The sequence below is a fragment of the Camelina sativa genome, chromosome 10 (genome assembly GCF_000633955.1).
Source record: "Camelina sativa cultivar DH55 chromosome 10, Cs, whole genome shotgun sequence".
In the NCBI taxonomy this organism is placed as follows: Eukaryota; Viridiplantae; Streptophyta; class Magnoliopsida; order Brassicales; family Brassicaceae; genus Camelina; species Camelina sativa.
Genome location: NC_025694.1, coordinates 5,735,103 through 5,749,747, shown reverse-complemented (window position 1 = coordinate 5,749,747; position 14,645 = coordinate 5,735,103). Strand labels below are relative to the sequence as shown.

The following is a 14,645-nucleotide window of genomic DNA, read 5'->3' as shown; positions in this document are numbered from 1 at the left end:
CTCTGATTACAGAATCTTATTCCTCCTTCTTACCAAAGTCTTTGTTTTGTTATGCTTGCCCTGTTTCTTCTTTGTTGCTACTAGTTTTATGTTCTTCTGCTCTCTTTCTCTTCCCTTTTCTTGGATCTTTTAGGTTTATATTTTGTAACTCTCTCTCTGTCTCTCTAGGACTCCTGCTTTAATTCAAGTGACAAGTGCATTTTTCACTGATGGGATACAAACCTCAGATAAATAACTGATAGCTGTGTAACTGCAGGGACCAAAATGAATGAACTCCGAGGCAGAAAGGTTCAAAATATTGAAAGTCCGATTTCAGGATGTTTGGGGAAGATGGTTAATCTATTTGATCTAGGAACAGCTGTTAATGGGAACAAGTTGCTTACAGATAAACCACATCGTGATGGTAATGACTATCTCCCGCCTGTGACTGGCTTGTCCACCCTATGCAAGTCTTTGTTATTATTACAACAAGTGCATTTTTTTTGTGTGTTTCTGGACCAAGTTTTATGTCCTATTATCCTTTATTTATCTCTATCTGAGTTTTGTATTCACCTATCTGTTATTTGTGTTATTAATATGATGTAGTTCATTGGCAGGATCCTCTCTGTCAAGGAGTCGATCTGATGTGACCAGAATGCCAAGCCCTTCTTATAAAGGCCATTCAGAAGCTGAATTGGTAAGTTTGGTTAAATAATAAAAAATGTTATGCATGGCATTGTCAGCAACACAGAAATTTTTATATTCAGATTGTTGTCCTTATTTGCACGAGTTGTTGTTTAATATAATGGTCACGGCATCTGATATCTCTTGCCTGCACTGTTTGCACAGATTATGTGTGATTTGAGGAGAAGTGATTCTAACAAAGTAAGTGGTACACCGATGAAGAAACTCATTGCTCGAGAAATGTCAAAAGATGTCGAACATAAACAGAGCCCAACTAATGTGGTTGCTAAGTTGATGGGTTTGGAAACACTTCCCCAGATGCATCTTGAGACTGCTGCTACACAGCGAAGCAAATCCAGAAGCTATTCATACTCTTCGCCGAATCATTCTGTGTCTTCTATGGATAATGAGGTCCAAAAGTATCAGGATCTCAGTAGAGAGTTTAAAGATGTGTATGAAATGTGGCAGTCGCCTCAGAAGGTGAGTCGCTCAAGGGATAGCTCGCCTAGAAAAGGAAGATATGAAGAAAATACGACTGAGAAACAGATGGCTCTTGTTCGTCAAAAGTTCACTGAAGCAAAACGCCTTGTTACAGATGACAATCTTCACCAATCTAAAGAGTTCCAAGATGCACTTGAATTTTTAAGCTCCAACAAGGATCTATTTGTTGAGTTTCTCCAGGAATCAAATTCATTCTCTCGGCAGAACCTTTCTGACTTTCACACTGTTCCTTCTCATTCAGATGCAAAGCGTATCACAGTATTGAGACCTTCAAAGGCTGTTGAAACTGAAAAGTTTGTGCTTCAAGGGAGGAAGACCAAGCAAGTTAAAAAATTGGCTTCAGCAAGTCAAGAAACTGGTTGGGGAAACCGTGATATGGGTTACTCGTCATCTTATGTGAACCGGGGAACCGAGGAACAACCTGTACAGCCAACCAGAATTGTCGTCTTGAAGCCTAGTCTAGGGAAGTCTCTAGATATAAAGGCTGTTTCATCATCCCCATCATCTCCGAGGTATTTTGATGAGCCTGGAGATGTTGAGACTAAAGAAGTAGCAAAGGAAATTACTCGTCAAGTACGCGAAAATCTGATGTGTCACCACAGGAATGAGACTCAGTCTTCTTCTGTCCTATCCAATGGTTATAACGGTGATGACAGTTCCTTTAACAAGTCTGAAAATGAAGATCTAGTAGGAAACCTTAGCGATTCAGAGATCATGTCACCAGCTTCTAGGCATTCATGGGACTGTCCAAATAGGTTTGAAAGTCCTTTTTCTCCTTCCTCTTTCAGCCGGGCTTCATTTTCTCCAGAGTCATCTGTCTGCAGAGAGGCCAAAAAACGACTTTCTGAAAGATGGGCGTTGATGTCAGTAACTGGAAGAAACCAACCGCATAAACATGTTCCAAGATCCTCAAGCACCTTAGGGGAAATGCTTGCACTCTCAGAGACCAAAGTGACAACTGGATCCGAGGAAGAGAGCAACGAAGTAGCACCAGCAACAAGGGCGTCAACATCATGCATAACCAGTGATCTAAGTCAAGTGGAAATGGCAAGTGATTCTTTGAATATCCTTGCAAGGTCAAAATCAGTCTCTGACGTTAGACTCAACGGAGAAACATCTGTTTTGGGGATTTCCAAAGCACGAGAGCTGACCAAGACGGGAAGCCTGAAATCCTCATGGAAAGTCTCTAACTTGTTCTTCTTTAAGAATAATAAAGCAAGCAAGGAGAAAAGAGATGCATCTCAGTACAGCAGTACGTCTCAGTTAGCAACGCCTTCTTCTGTGAAGCTTACCAGCGAAGATTGTTTGGTTCCTAGAGATTGTCACCCTCCTGAATCATCACAACAGCAAAGTATAAACCCAGGCGAGGTATCCCACCATTTCTTTAAACCTTTTACAATATACTCGAGGAGGATGACTTTTAAACATTCATGCTTAAATCAGCAGCCATTTTGATTTTGTTTTCAGGAGGAAGTGACTACACCAAAACCTCCAGCGGCTGGGAATACAAGTGAAAACCAGGACCAGCCAAGTCCAATTTCTGTTTTGTTTCCGCCATTTGAAGAGGAAGGTGTTGACAATCCAGAATGTTCTGGTTCAACCAAGCTATGGACGAATCAAGGTTAGTTCTCTGTTGCTTAGCTTTTTTTCTTAGGTCCATGTTACTTAACTTCCCTCTTACGCTAATCCAAAATGTTCCATTCTCAACAGGAGAGGCATTGTCTCTTAAATCTAATCTAATCGACAAGTCACCACCAATCGAGTCAATCGCTCGGATCCTCTCATGGAATGATGACTCCTGCACAGACAACATATCTAAACCCGCAATGGTAGGAGTCCATGAGGATGAAGACTGGTACTTCTTCATAGAAACGCTCTTGACAGCTGCTGGTTTCAGCAGAGGTTGCACCGTCTCTCATGACCCGCTCATCTCACGGTGGCACTTTCCAAATAGTCCCTTAGACCCTTCACTCAGAGAGAAGTACACGAACCCTGATAACAACAACAACATCAAAGAGTTCATCCATGAAGGCAAACGTAGACAACAACGATCAACCCGTAAACTCATTTTCGACTGTATTAACTCCATCATTTCAGAAACAACAACTACAAGCATGGGGAATGGTTCTCCTTGTTTTGACCTCATGGAACATGTGTGGGCACAGTTAAAGGACTGGGTCTTAGATGAGCCTAGCAAGTTTGACTCAGGAGAGGACATGGACGCAAACAGTTTGGCTTCAGAGAGTCTAGTAAAGAATGAGATAGTCGGAAGGACATGGACTCATAGCTTACAAGTTGAAATAGACGACTTTGGGATTGAAATTGAGAGGAGATTGTTGCAAGATCTCATAGAGGAAGCCGTTATCGATCTTACACGATGATGAGACAAGTGCGATATATAATAACTACGTTCAATAAAAAATGTAAGATAGTGTTAAGTTTATTTTTTTTGTCTGTGGGAAGATTTGTGTCTGGATTTTTTTGTAACGATTGACAAAATGCTGTGTAGCCATTGTTGAAGCAGATCAATAAGCAGTTGTCCCCATTATAACACAAATCTTGTTACGTTTTTGTACAGACACACCGAAATGAAAAGCTATGTTGCCATTCTAAACAGAGTTTCGAACAAAAAACATCAAACAATAACATAGTTGCGTAATATCTATGCACATTCGAAAGTTGAGAGAGAGGAACAAAGTAGTGATCCACATACGCAATAGCTAGGTCTTTTGAGTTAAGCTGGTGGAGTCTGGCTCTGACCGTTGATCAATCCGTNACAAGTCACCACCAATCGAGTCAATCGCTCGGATCCTCTCATGGAATGATGACTCCTGCACAGACAACATATCTAAACCCGCAATGGTAGGAGTCCATGAGGATGAAGACTGGTACTTCTTCATAGAAACGCTCTTGACAGCTGCTGGTTTCAGCAGAGGTTGCACCGTCTCTCATGACCCGCTCATCTCACGGTGGCACTTTCCAAATAGTCCCTTAGACCCTTCACTCAGAGAGAAGTACACGAACCCTGATAACAACAACAACATCAAAGAGTTCATCCATGAAGGCAAACGTAGACAACAACGATCAACCCGTAAACTCATTTTCGACTGTATTAACTCCATCATTTCAGAAACAACAACTACAAGCATGGGGAATGGTTCTCCTTGTTTTGACCTCATGGAACATGTGTGGGCACAGTTAAAGGACTGGGTCTTAGATGAGCCTAGCAAGTTTGACTCAGGAGAGGACATGGACGCAAACAGTTTGGCTTCAGAGAGTCTAGTAAAGAATGAGATAGTCGGAAGGACATGGACTCATAGCTTACAAGTTGAAATAGACGACTTTGGGATTGAAATTGAGAGGAGATTGTTGCAAGATCTCATAGAGGAAGCCGTTATCGATCTTACACGATGATGAGACAAGTGCGATATATAATAACTACGTTCAATAAAAAATGTAAGATAGTGTTAAGTTTATTTTTTTTGTCTGTGGGAAGATTTGTGTCTGGATTTTTTTGTAACGATTGACAAAATGCTGTGTAGCCATTGTTGAAGCAGATCAATAAGCAGTTGTCCCCATTATAACACAAATCTTGTTACGTTTTTGTACAGACACACCGAAATGAAAAGCTATGTTGCCATTCTAAACAGAGTTTCGAACAAAAAACATCAAACAATAACATAGTTGCGTAATATCTATGCACATTCGAAAGTTGAGAGAGAGGAACAAAGTAGTGATCCACATACGCAATAGCTAGGTCTTTTGAGTTAAGCTGGTGGAGTCTGGCTCTGACCGTTGATCAATCCGTACTGAAAGAAGAAAAAGAAAGCATGTAAAGACAATGAATTAGGAAGCTTAAATCTTCGGTACAATGTTCAAATGACCACGAAACTTAGTTTTTATTTACCTTCTCTCTGATACGGGACCTCCAATTGTCAATATTGCTTGCAGAAGATGTCTGGTTTGCCTGTGGACCAAGAAGATTGTCTCGTGCTCTATTCATCGGATTCTCAAAATCATCCTCATCATCAAGCTCTGACTGCCGGGGTGAAACCATAGCTCTCAAAACCAAAGCCAGTAGCAATGACAGAAACTGACACACCAAGTCATGAATGAATAATAATACAAACATAAAAAGAATCATGAAATAACTCAAAAACGTCAGAACTGAGTTTGTTACCTGGATCGCTACCACAACAATGCCAACCCATTTGCAAATATCAATGTTTTCTTCGATGAAAGCTCGAAGGCTATTGAGTTCTCCAGTTGGATCATAAGGAAGATCCTAAAGAGACACACCAGTATAGACCGTTAACAAAACAACACACAAGAAGATACAACAAGCTTCTCAAATGTAAGAAAAAAAAACACCCTTCACCTTTTCCCACTGACGGTCAATAGCTATGAATCCCAATAGAACCGCTTCAATTATGATCAGAAGAGTTTTGAGGATAGAATACTAAGACGTATCAAGGACTAAAACACATTCCAAATAGAATAAAAATATGAAAAGAAGCATATAAGTGAAGAAGCCCTCTAGTCTAAGCATAAAAGGATACGAAACACAAGCAGCAGCCATTGATAGCCTCAGCTGCAATGAAACCAATGATAGTGACAATGCAGACCAGAATCCCAATCGCCATAAACGAGTAGATGAACCTGCATTGATATATATATATATAAAAAAACCCATCAAACAGTGTCTTCTGACCAGAATCCCAATGTAAAAAAAGAAAAAAACCAAACATCATCGTCAAGCATTAAAAGCTTTGTCCTTTTTTCATTTGTTTCTCGCAAAGTTGAATGGATAAGAAGGTCACACAGTGAAAATCATACAAGATTAGTCAATTAGATTGAATTGAAAACCCTAAAAATGGAAACTTTTTGAAAATACCATGGAGCAGGAAGATCTAAGGAACGGAGGTTGAAACTTCCCGAATCAGCACCAGACCCGAGAACGATACCCGATACGAAACTGATCGGATTCTTCAAAGAACCATCGTTGATCTCAATTCCTGAAGTAGAAGAGAATGTATTATAAGAAGAAGAAGAAGAAGAAGAAGAAGAATCCGGAGATGAAGCCGCCGGAGGCTGAGACGGAGGAGGTTCAACGGGGGGAAGGTGATGGTTATATTGATCGAGCATCCAAATCGAGTAGATTATGATCGATACACCGATGAAAGCTTGGAGAAAATTCAGGATCTTGAGAACAGAAGCGAACGAGACATGACAGCAATTGTGCCGCATTTTTAACTATCGTGATCGGAGAAGATGAGACACCCAAAATTAAAATTAAAATTCTGATCAGCGATCTCCAACTTATTGATGGAACAATGAGGTGATGACTTCGGGACAAAAAAAAAAAGCTGTTTTTGACAGATAAGAGAGAATCCGAAGATGAAGCTTAATTAATTTAGTGTAGTATTGTTTTGTTAGTTAAGAAAAAAAAACATACAAAAAGGTGTCGTGTTCTTGTAGTATTTTTCTCCGAAAATATATTAATTATTAAGAAGTGATTTGCAATTGATGAGGGCAAACAAAGTAAGTGGGCTATATAAAATAAATGGGCTTAGGATAAGAAGGAAGCTCATTACGAAAAGAGACTTGCAAAGACTTAAAGTGAGTCCAGAAGGTTACTACAGCTTACGAGTGATGCTGATGACCAACAACGGTATGAGGAGACGATCAGAGGATGGGAGTTTTATTAAGTATGCATGTGAATGTTAGATGACAGAAAAGGACAGACAACCACTTATATAAAACCCAACTTACAACCTTTTTTTATATGTTTTCCTCTTTCTCTATTTCTTTTTTTTTTAAATTTATTTATTGATTTTGATTTTTGAGTACACAAATGTTTAATGCTTGCAAACTGGCAGTATAATTGGACGGCCTTGGCTTTTTTGTTTTAGATCTCTTGATATTATTATGTTTTTGGAAGAAACCATATATACAGAGATGTGTCATGTCATCATGTGTTATTTGTTTGTGTTTTTCCTCTATTTATTATACGTAAGATAATGAATAATCGTATTTATAGGTGATTACTTCAAAGTTCAAACTTTTTTTCTTTTTTTATAAACAAAATGAAAATCAAGGATTTTTGTAGTCCATAACTAAAAGTCACAAAGATAATACTCCATATGTATCATAGAGGATGATTTTCTATGGTTTTTTTTTTGTATCACAAAGATTGATTTTCTGTAGAGTTATTAAATCAATTAATGCTAAGAAATTGTGAATTTCAAGAATCAATAAATAAAAATTTAAAAGTTTGATGAATTACTATTGGTTAACATTTATAAAAATATGTTATTATAAATAAAGAATGCATTTTATTAGCTAAATATAAAAAAAATTCTTAATTTATGTGAAAATCCTAAAATATCATATATTCTGATATAGAGGGAGTATATTTTTCTAAGATTTGAAAGTATTAATTTTATATATATCAACATGCGTGAAACGAATCAGCACAAAATTAATTTAAAATCAAAAGGTAGTTTATATTGTTCTTTAATATATGAAATTAATTGAGAAATTGGAAATTTATAAGATTTTCAATTAAGTTGATGATATTAGAAAACATCTTGTAGTCAATTCAAAAATCCGTGATGGATAAATATTAAATCATATATCTTTTTCCTAATTAATTTAAAACTAATGAGTACGCACACCTAATCTAAAAATTCTCATATATAGGTGTGTATGTTAACATCATCCAATACGAAAATCACCTAATCGAAAAACTTATAAACATAAAACAAAAGAAAAAAAAAAGGAGAAGGAAAATGGCAAAGTCATCGTGTTCATCTACTTTGAAAAATGTATGCGAAGGAAACAAAACCTCTCTGTGGAAAATAAGGAAGATCTTAACCGAGAAAAGCAAAGGTTCGTTGGAGTTTGATAATAACAACGATATTGAGAACCATATTTTGAGAAATTTGGGCAAGTCCATTATTAGTAGAGTGAAAAAAGATGGTATAAAGATCAAGATTGACGACTACGATACGGGGAGCCAGCACGATGTAATCTTCGCGTACAATCATAAGTCTGATTTATATTACATTGGAGCATTATGGAGATTGATGGATCTTGCTGTTGGAGACGAGATTGGATTATTTTATGATCCTATTTCAACGAAACTGTGTTTCTCTGTGTTGAAACATGCAAGCAAAAATAATTAAACCCTGATGATCACAACTTAATTTAGGCTTTAATATACTATAACATAGGAAGATATTGTTTTATTGGTACTACAAATATGTATGGATGATAATAATAAATTTACATATATCATATATATAAATAGATATATTCATATAAAATAAAATTAATAAGTGTGGTTAGATACTTTTTGATGCCAGCTGATCATTTATTGTTTTGGACCAAGCTGTTTTTGGTTTCATTTGGCTTCGGTTTAATCTGGTCATGTCCTATATATAATAGGTTTAGGTTATAAATAAAGATTTGTGACTTTAACTTCCTATATATAAACTTATGTTTTGTTATGGGTTGGTACATGTATTTAAATAACAAGACTGATATAATTTTCACACCCATGTTATATGAATAACAAATGACAATTATCTTCAGTTTGAGTTGGTTTATTGTAAACCGATTGAAGATAACTGTATTTCACATTTTTCCTCTTAATTAGAGCAGCTTTGTATTTCTCATAAGTAGATCGACCGACGATATTACATTTATTACATACACCAACAAAAGCAAATCATTTAAACAAACTTTTATAGTGTATATAACAAACAAGAGAACTTGCCCATAGAGGAGCGGGAGAATTAATCTTCTTTGTAACTTTTCATATATTACAAAACAACGCCAAAAGCTTTAGCTTTAGATCATGTCCACCTTTCACGTAACATCGATTTTTTTGTCCGCCGCGTTATGCCTAACGCTTATTCTTTTGCCGCAACAAACAAATGCGGCTAGAGCGTTCTTTGTGTTTGGCGACTCACTCGTGGACAGTGGTAACAACAATTACTTAGTCACCACCGCTCGTGCCGATTCTCCTCCCTACGGAATAGATTATCCGACAGGTCGACCAACCGGTCGTTTTTCCAATGGCTTGAACCTTCCTGACATCATCAGTACGACGCCGTGTACAATTCTTTTATTTTTATTTCAATATTTTTTTTGGGATTATTAAAAGTGATTTTGCATGGAAATTTAGGTGAACAAATTGGATCTGAGCCTACATTACCAATTCTTAGCCCTGAGCTCACCGGAGAGAAGCTATTGATCGGAGCTAACTTTGCCTCTGCCGGCATTGGGATACTTAACGACACCGGAGTTCAATTTGTAAGTCATTTTACAGCGTTTAATTTAAAGTACGTTGATTAAACTCCAAACTTGTAAATTTTCATTTTTAAATATATCTTGTTTTGAGTTAAATAAAATGCTTATTTGTTGGATCCTAATTTAAGCTCTTTTTTTTTTTTTGGTGTGGATAATTAATGAAGTTGAACATACTAAGGATCGGTAGGCAATTCGAGCTGTTCCAAGAGTATCAAGAGAGAGTGAGTGAGATTATTGGTTCAGACAAAACAAGACAGCTTGTAAACGGGGCTCTTGTCCTCATGACTCTCGGAGGCAATGATTTCGTCAACAACTACTTCTTCCCCCTCTCTTCTAGAAGACGCCAATCATCTCTGGAGGAATTTAGCCAGCTTCTCATCTCCGAGTACAAGAAAATCCTTGCGGTATCCTTTCTTGAGTTACACGCTACAGATTTAGTTTTTTTTGGTGCCATTTTTTAATGCTTTTGACTCTAATGATACAGAGGCTGTACGAGTTGGAAGCGAGAAGGGTGATGGTGACAGGAACAGGACCGCTGGGTTGTGTACCAGCTGAGCTTGCCTCATCGGGAAGTGTGAATGGAGAATGTGCACCCGAGGCGCAACAGGCTGCAGCAATCTTCAATCCGCTTTTGGTTCAAATGCTACAGGGACTTAACCGTGAGATTGGTTCTGATGTTTTCATTGGGGCTAATGCCTTTGATATGAATGCGGATTTCATCAACAATCCCCAAAGATTTGGTGAGTACACTCCTTCAATTGGTATATGTGTGTCCTGAATCACTTTTAGACCTAATTTTATGCATTTTCATAGGTTTCGTGACGTCTAAGGTAGCGTGTTGCGGGCAAGGAGCATACAACGGTCGAGGCATTTGCACCCCATTATCGAGCCTATGCCCTGACCGAAACGCGTATGCTTTCTGGGACCCTTTCCACCCGACCGAGAAAGCCACCCGACTCATCGTCCAACAACTCATGACTGGTTCGGTTGAGTACATGAACCCCATGAACCTTAGTACTATCATGGCTTTAGATTCAAGAATATAAATAAGGAAGGAAGCAATCTTTTACGGAATATACCTATATTATTTGTGACACACGATGTCTGATATTTAAGTGTAATATCAGTATCTCTATTTAAGTTTAACAGTTTTCAGTATCGGCTTTAGATACTATTCATGATGTTTATTAATTTCAGTTTTCCATATATAATAAAATTTTGCAAGTCTGCCAAACATTGGTAAGGAACCAAGGATTGTTTTGTTAGTTTTTTTCTCTAGTGAAGAGTCTCTGTCTCTGCTCTGTATTTTCTGTTTTGTTCAATTGTTTTGGTTAATTGTCTCGTCAATTTTTGGAAGGGCTTGATACAACTTTTTCAATATCCAGAGCCGCAATTATAGCCATTTCTACATTTATCTTTGTCGATAAATACTTTGCAAATATTTTAAGTTGAAGTGTTTCTAAGCTATGAATGGCCACCATAATTCCACGTGAAAATAAAGATAGAAGATTATATATGAAAAAAAAACAAACAATGTATATCGATTTTAAATTAAATATCTTTCGTTCCTTCTACAAGTTGCTTATATACTCCAAATTTGTGCTTAGATAACTTCTCGGAACTAATAAGTTCTCCTCAGCCGGAAGTGTGGACATATTCAATATCATAATCATCAACTCTAGTGTTTTGTCACACTATGCTCCACATCTTTCTCCATTTTTGGTCTCTTTGATACCTCCTCCACATGGGAGCAAGCAAGCAAATATTTATATATTAAACGAAAACACCCAAGAGCTTATACGGGAAAGCAAGGCGGATATCAATTTATTTATTTATTTTTTTTTTCCATCAATCACTGCAGACTTGTTGACAAAAAAAAAAAAAAAAAAAAAAAAAAAAAAAAAAAAAAAAAAAAAAAAAAAAANCTGTTTCTGGATATTAATTGTTGTATTGTACTCTTCTTAAAGAGATTTGCTTAGTAATGAAGTTGTTGTTTTCTGAGGTACTCAATACAAAAATAACTTTGCAAAAATACCAGTTTGCTCGTACATATTTATATGTCCATTTTTGTACGACATAAGATAACAACAACAACAAAAAAAAGAGTGGTGATGTCAGTACTGAAGACGTCATCGGACGTTTTAGAGCTTATCTAAGCACAAAATTCAGAGAAAAGTAGAAGAAAATAACTCACCACTATAGGCCAAAACATTATAATAAAACGAGAGAACCGCTTACGACAAATTATTTAGTTTCTCGTTCTTTCTTTTTAAGGTATCTTTTAACAAATTCAGAACTTTTTCTTTGGTATTTTTTTCTTCTGTTTTTTCTTAGTATACAAGTCAGAAATCTCCTATATGATCGTATTTTTCTTTTCTGGCGACTTCTATCATCAGAACTTTTGTATATATATTTTCTTTTTGTCGCAAAGAGATGAATCATTTTTGTTCCCAACTTCGAAACCGACGATTTATAATTTTATATTATTTCACATTCTTCTACTTCTTCCTCCTCCTTGATCTGATCTCCCAAGAAAATTCATCATGTAAGTTCATTTTCGAATATTTTTCTTAACCTGCATGTTTATGCAACTTGATAAGTATATGATTTTAGGGTTTGTGGTTTTGTTTGAGATTAGGGGTGAAGATGATATAGTGGAGCTCTTATGGAAGAGTGGCCAAGTAGTTCCAAGCAGCCAGCAGACACAGAGACCCTCCTCCGGTCCTCTACCCATTCTCCGCGGCAGCGGAAGCGGAGAAGGAAATGCTCCTCTACCGCAGCCTCCACCTCCCCTGCATCATCATCTCTTCAACCAAGAAGACGAAATGGCTTCTTGGCTTCACCATCCTAATCGCCAAGATTATTTCTATTCCGGCGTCTCCATGACACCGGCTACTCTCCCCCAAAGAAGTTCGGCCTCCATGGCACTACCACCACCTAGTTCTCAGTACATTATGACGCCGGAGAGACCCACCGGTCAAGTTTTGGCCGTGAGAAGGGCGGAGAATTTTATGAAGTACTTCTCGAGTTTAATAGGGATCATATTTACCGGCGGTAGAGATGAACCTGGACCGTCCATGCAGATGAGCTCGAGTGCGACCCCGTCGTCTTTTGCAATTGGATCATGTGTAATACCAGCGACGGCTGAGGGCACCAAGAGTCGAGTGTCGCCCACTTTTGCAGTTCCTAGTCGTCGGAACGAAAAGGTGGCTATTGAGACAACGTTCTGTGAGACGATCGCCGAAACAAAACCGATTCAGATACAACCAGCTACAGAAATTGCCGAAGACAGGAAGCAAAAGGGAAGAGAAGAAACCAATGCCGAAATCCAGGTGAGTCATAGGCTCATAGCTCCATTAATAGGCTCACTTGCGCACTCATGACTCATGTATATGATAGTTGATGACAGAAGAACACGTTTGTGTCTAGGAAAACACTATATTGACTCTCATAATAATTACAATGGTAGTTACATAATATTCTATCATTGAATGATACTTAAAGAATATTCTATAGATTCTAGATGATCCTTTAGTCTTTGTCTTGTCGCCGCGTGTTAGTCACTTGACCCATGCATTTTACAAGTCAATGCTTATTTATCTTTTATTTTTTTCGTGGTGTACAGGGAACTCAAGAAGCTCGTGGTTCACATTCTAGGAAGAGGTCACGAGCTGCAGAAATGCATAACCTTTCCGAAAAGGTTCTTACCTTTCCATTAGAATTTTCAAGATTCTGAGTTTCAACAATGGACTCCTCTATTTTTCATCTCCTTTAAAACTTCTTGTTGTTTTATAATAGATACGGAGAGAAAAAATTAACGAGAAGCTTAAGACTCTGCAAGAACTCATTCCTGGATGCAGCAAGGTTATTCACAATCTTTTTTTTTTGTAAATACCGTAATTGTTATTAAACATAAGGTTGATTCTGTGCTATGACCTGATTCTGATCAGAAGGATACAGCTTCAACGCTGGATAGTGTTATCGAGTACGTGAAATCGGTCCAGATGAAAGAGCAGGTATGCCCTCCAAAACCGAATGTGTGTCTGAACGTGGAAACAGCTTAGAAATGAATCTAGTTATGTTGATAAACGTTGAAGAATGTTTAGGTCATGGCTGAAATTTACTATTTGAACCGATGTTGTTATGTTGCCAGATGAAGTCGATGGAACAAGGTATGATGCCACCAATGATGTCTGCGGAGAATACGCCTCAGGTAATGCCCCACATGAGGATGAATATGAACCGGCCTCCTCCATTGATACCTTTCTCGGGCACACCTTTTCCTAGGCCGCCTCATATGGCGGGTGTAGGTCGTCCATCGTCATGCCCAGCGCCACGCTACCCTACTGATCCATCTAGAGTCCATTTACGAAGTCCTCAGCCTAACCCGGTTTCGAACCAGCCTCAGTTTCCGACTTACATGAATCCCTATAGCCAGTTTGTTGGTCTCCACCAGATGCAACAACCTCCTTCTTCATTGCATGTAATTTTTTCCTAGTAATTGTGCCTATTCCTCTGTTCCTACAAGACAATGATGATGCTCACAAGGTCCTTAATAAAATTTTCTTATAGAGTCAAACAACATCGCATTATTTCAGCCATGCAAGTAGTAGCAAAGAACCTGATGATCAGGGCAACCAATCAACAGGTTAGTACAAATCAGCGAATACAGGATTTTCTTGCAAGACAAGTTAATGGTTAATATTCTGACAGATGCATCTACGTTGTGTCTTTGCAGGTTGATGCACGTGGAGTTGAAAAAAGATAAGTTCACAAGCAATCACTAATTTTGAAAATAAGAGATATATCTAACATGTAGATTTGGTCTCTTTAAGGTTAAAGGTAGGTAGGTAGGTAGGTCTTCTTTACTTTTATTTTCCTGTTTATGCAAATGTCAGAATCTGGAATCGAGGTGGTCAATATATATATACACAGGTTGCAAACTTGCAAGGTGGACCATAACTAATTAAAAACACAATGACTTAGCCAAAGTACATGACCATCCTCGTTTTATGTTACAAATGCAACCAATCACTGTAGACCAAAACAAGTGCGTTAGCGAAAACCAAAACTTAAACATGTTAAACACAAACACTAAAAGCCAAATGCAGACACTCAAAAGACTCAGCTAACAACTCCTTAAGTTGGAGACTGTTGCCTATGAC

At 37.8% G+C, this 14,645-nt stretch overlaps 5 protein-coding genes across 8 annotated transcripts in view; 4 read left to right on the top strand and 1 right to left on the bottom strand.

Annotated features, from left to right (window-relative positions):
- The window catches only part of LOC104717316, a 5,586-nt gene extending 846 nt beyond the window's left edge, over positions 1-4,740 (top strand). For 2 of the 4 annotated variants that reach the window (XM_010434862.2, XM_010434863.2), the window contains 5 exons: positions 257-403; positions 597-676; positions 829-2,532; positions 2,632-2,785; positions 2,875-3,707. In XM_010434862.2, the coding sequence (XP_010433164.1) occupies positions 265-403; positions 597-676; positions 829-2,532; positions 2,632-2,785; positions 2,875-3,545 (2,748 nt within the window). In that variant the 5' untranslated portion in view covers positions 257-264 and the 3' untranslated portion in view covers positions 3,546-3,707. Of the gene's footprint in view, positions 1-256; positions 404-585; positions 677-828; positions 2,533-2,631; positions 2,786-2,874; positions 3,708-3,944 lie in introns of those variants that run through there. The other 2 variants (XM_019231154.1, XM_010434864.2) reach the window with 2 other exon arrangements.
- On the bottom strand, positions 4,717-6,595 carry LOC104717315 (tetraspanin-20-like). The gene is made up of 6 exons (XM_010434861.2): positions 6,059-6,595; positions 5,724-5,823; positions 5,543-5,623; positions 5,345-5,449; positions 5,072-5,257; positions 4,717-4,973 (listed from the first exon to the last, which is right to left on the bottom strand). The coding sequence occupies exons 1-6, from the start codon at positions 6,409-6,411 to the stop codon at positions 4,932-4,934; spliced, it is 867 nt and encodes a 288-aa protein (XP_010433163.1). The 5' UTR covers positions 6,412-6,595; the 3' UTR covers positions 4,717-4,931.
- Positions 8,941-10,821, top strand: LOC104717314 (GDSL esterase/lipase At4g28780-like). Its single transcript, XM_010434860.2, has 5 exons — positions 8,941-9,272; positions 9,356-9,483; positions 9,645-9,884; positions 9,965-10,220; positions 10,294-10,821. The coding sequence occupies exons 1-5, from the start codon at positions 9,026-9,028 to the stop codon at positions 10,524-10,526; spliced, it is 1,104 nt and encodes a 367-aa protein (XP_010433162.1). The 5' UTR covers positions 8,941-9,025; the 3' UTR covers positions 10,527-10,821.
- On the top strand, positions 12,084-12,895 carry LOC104720082 (transcription factor bHLH119-like). The gene has a single exon (XM_019230666.1). The coding sequence runs from the start codon at positions 12,084-12,086 to the stop codon at positions 12,861-12,863; it is 780 nt and encodes a 259-aa protein (XP_019086211.1). The 3' UTR covers positions 12,864-12,895.
- Positions 12,883-14,223, top strand: LOC109124973 (putative transcription factor bHLH056). Its single transcript, XM_019230665.1, has 8 exons — positions 12,883-12,897; positions 12,997-13,035; positions 13,106-13,180; positions 13,279-13,344; positions 13,431-13,496; positions 13,694-13,963; positions 14,053-14,128; positions 14,219-14,223. Exons 1-8 carry the CDS (start codon positions 12,883-12,885, stop codon positions 14,221-14,223), a joined length of 612 nt encoding a protein of 203 aa, XP_019086210.1.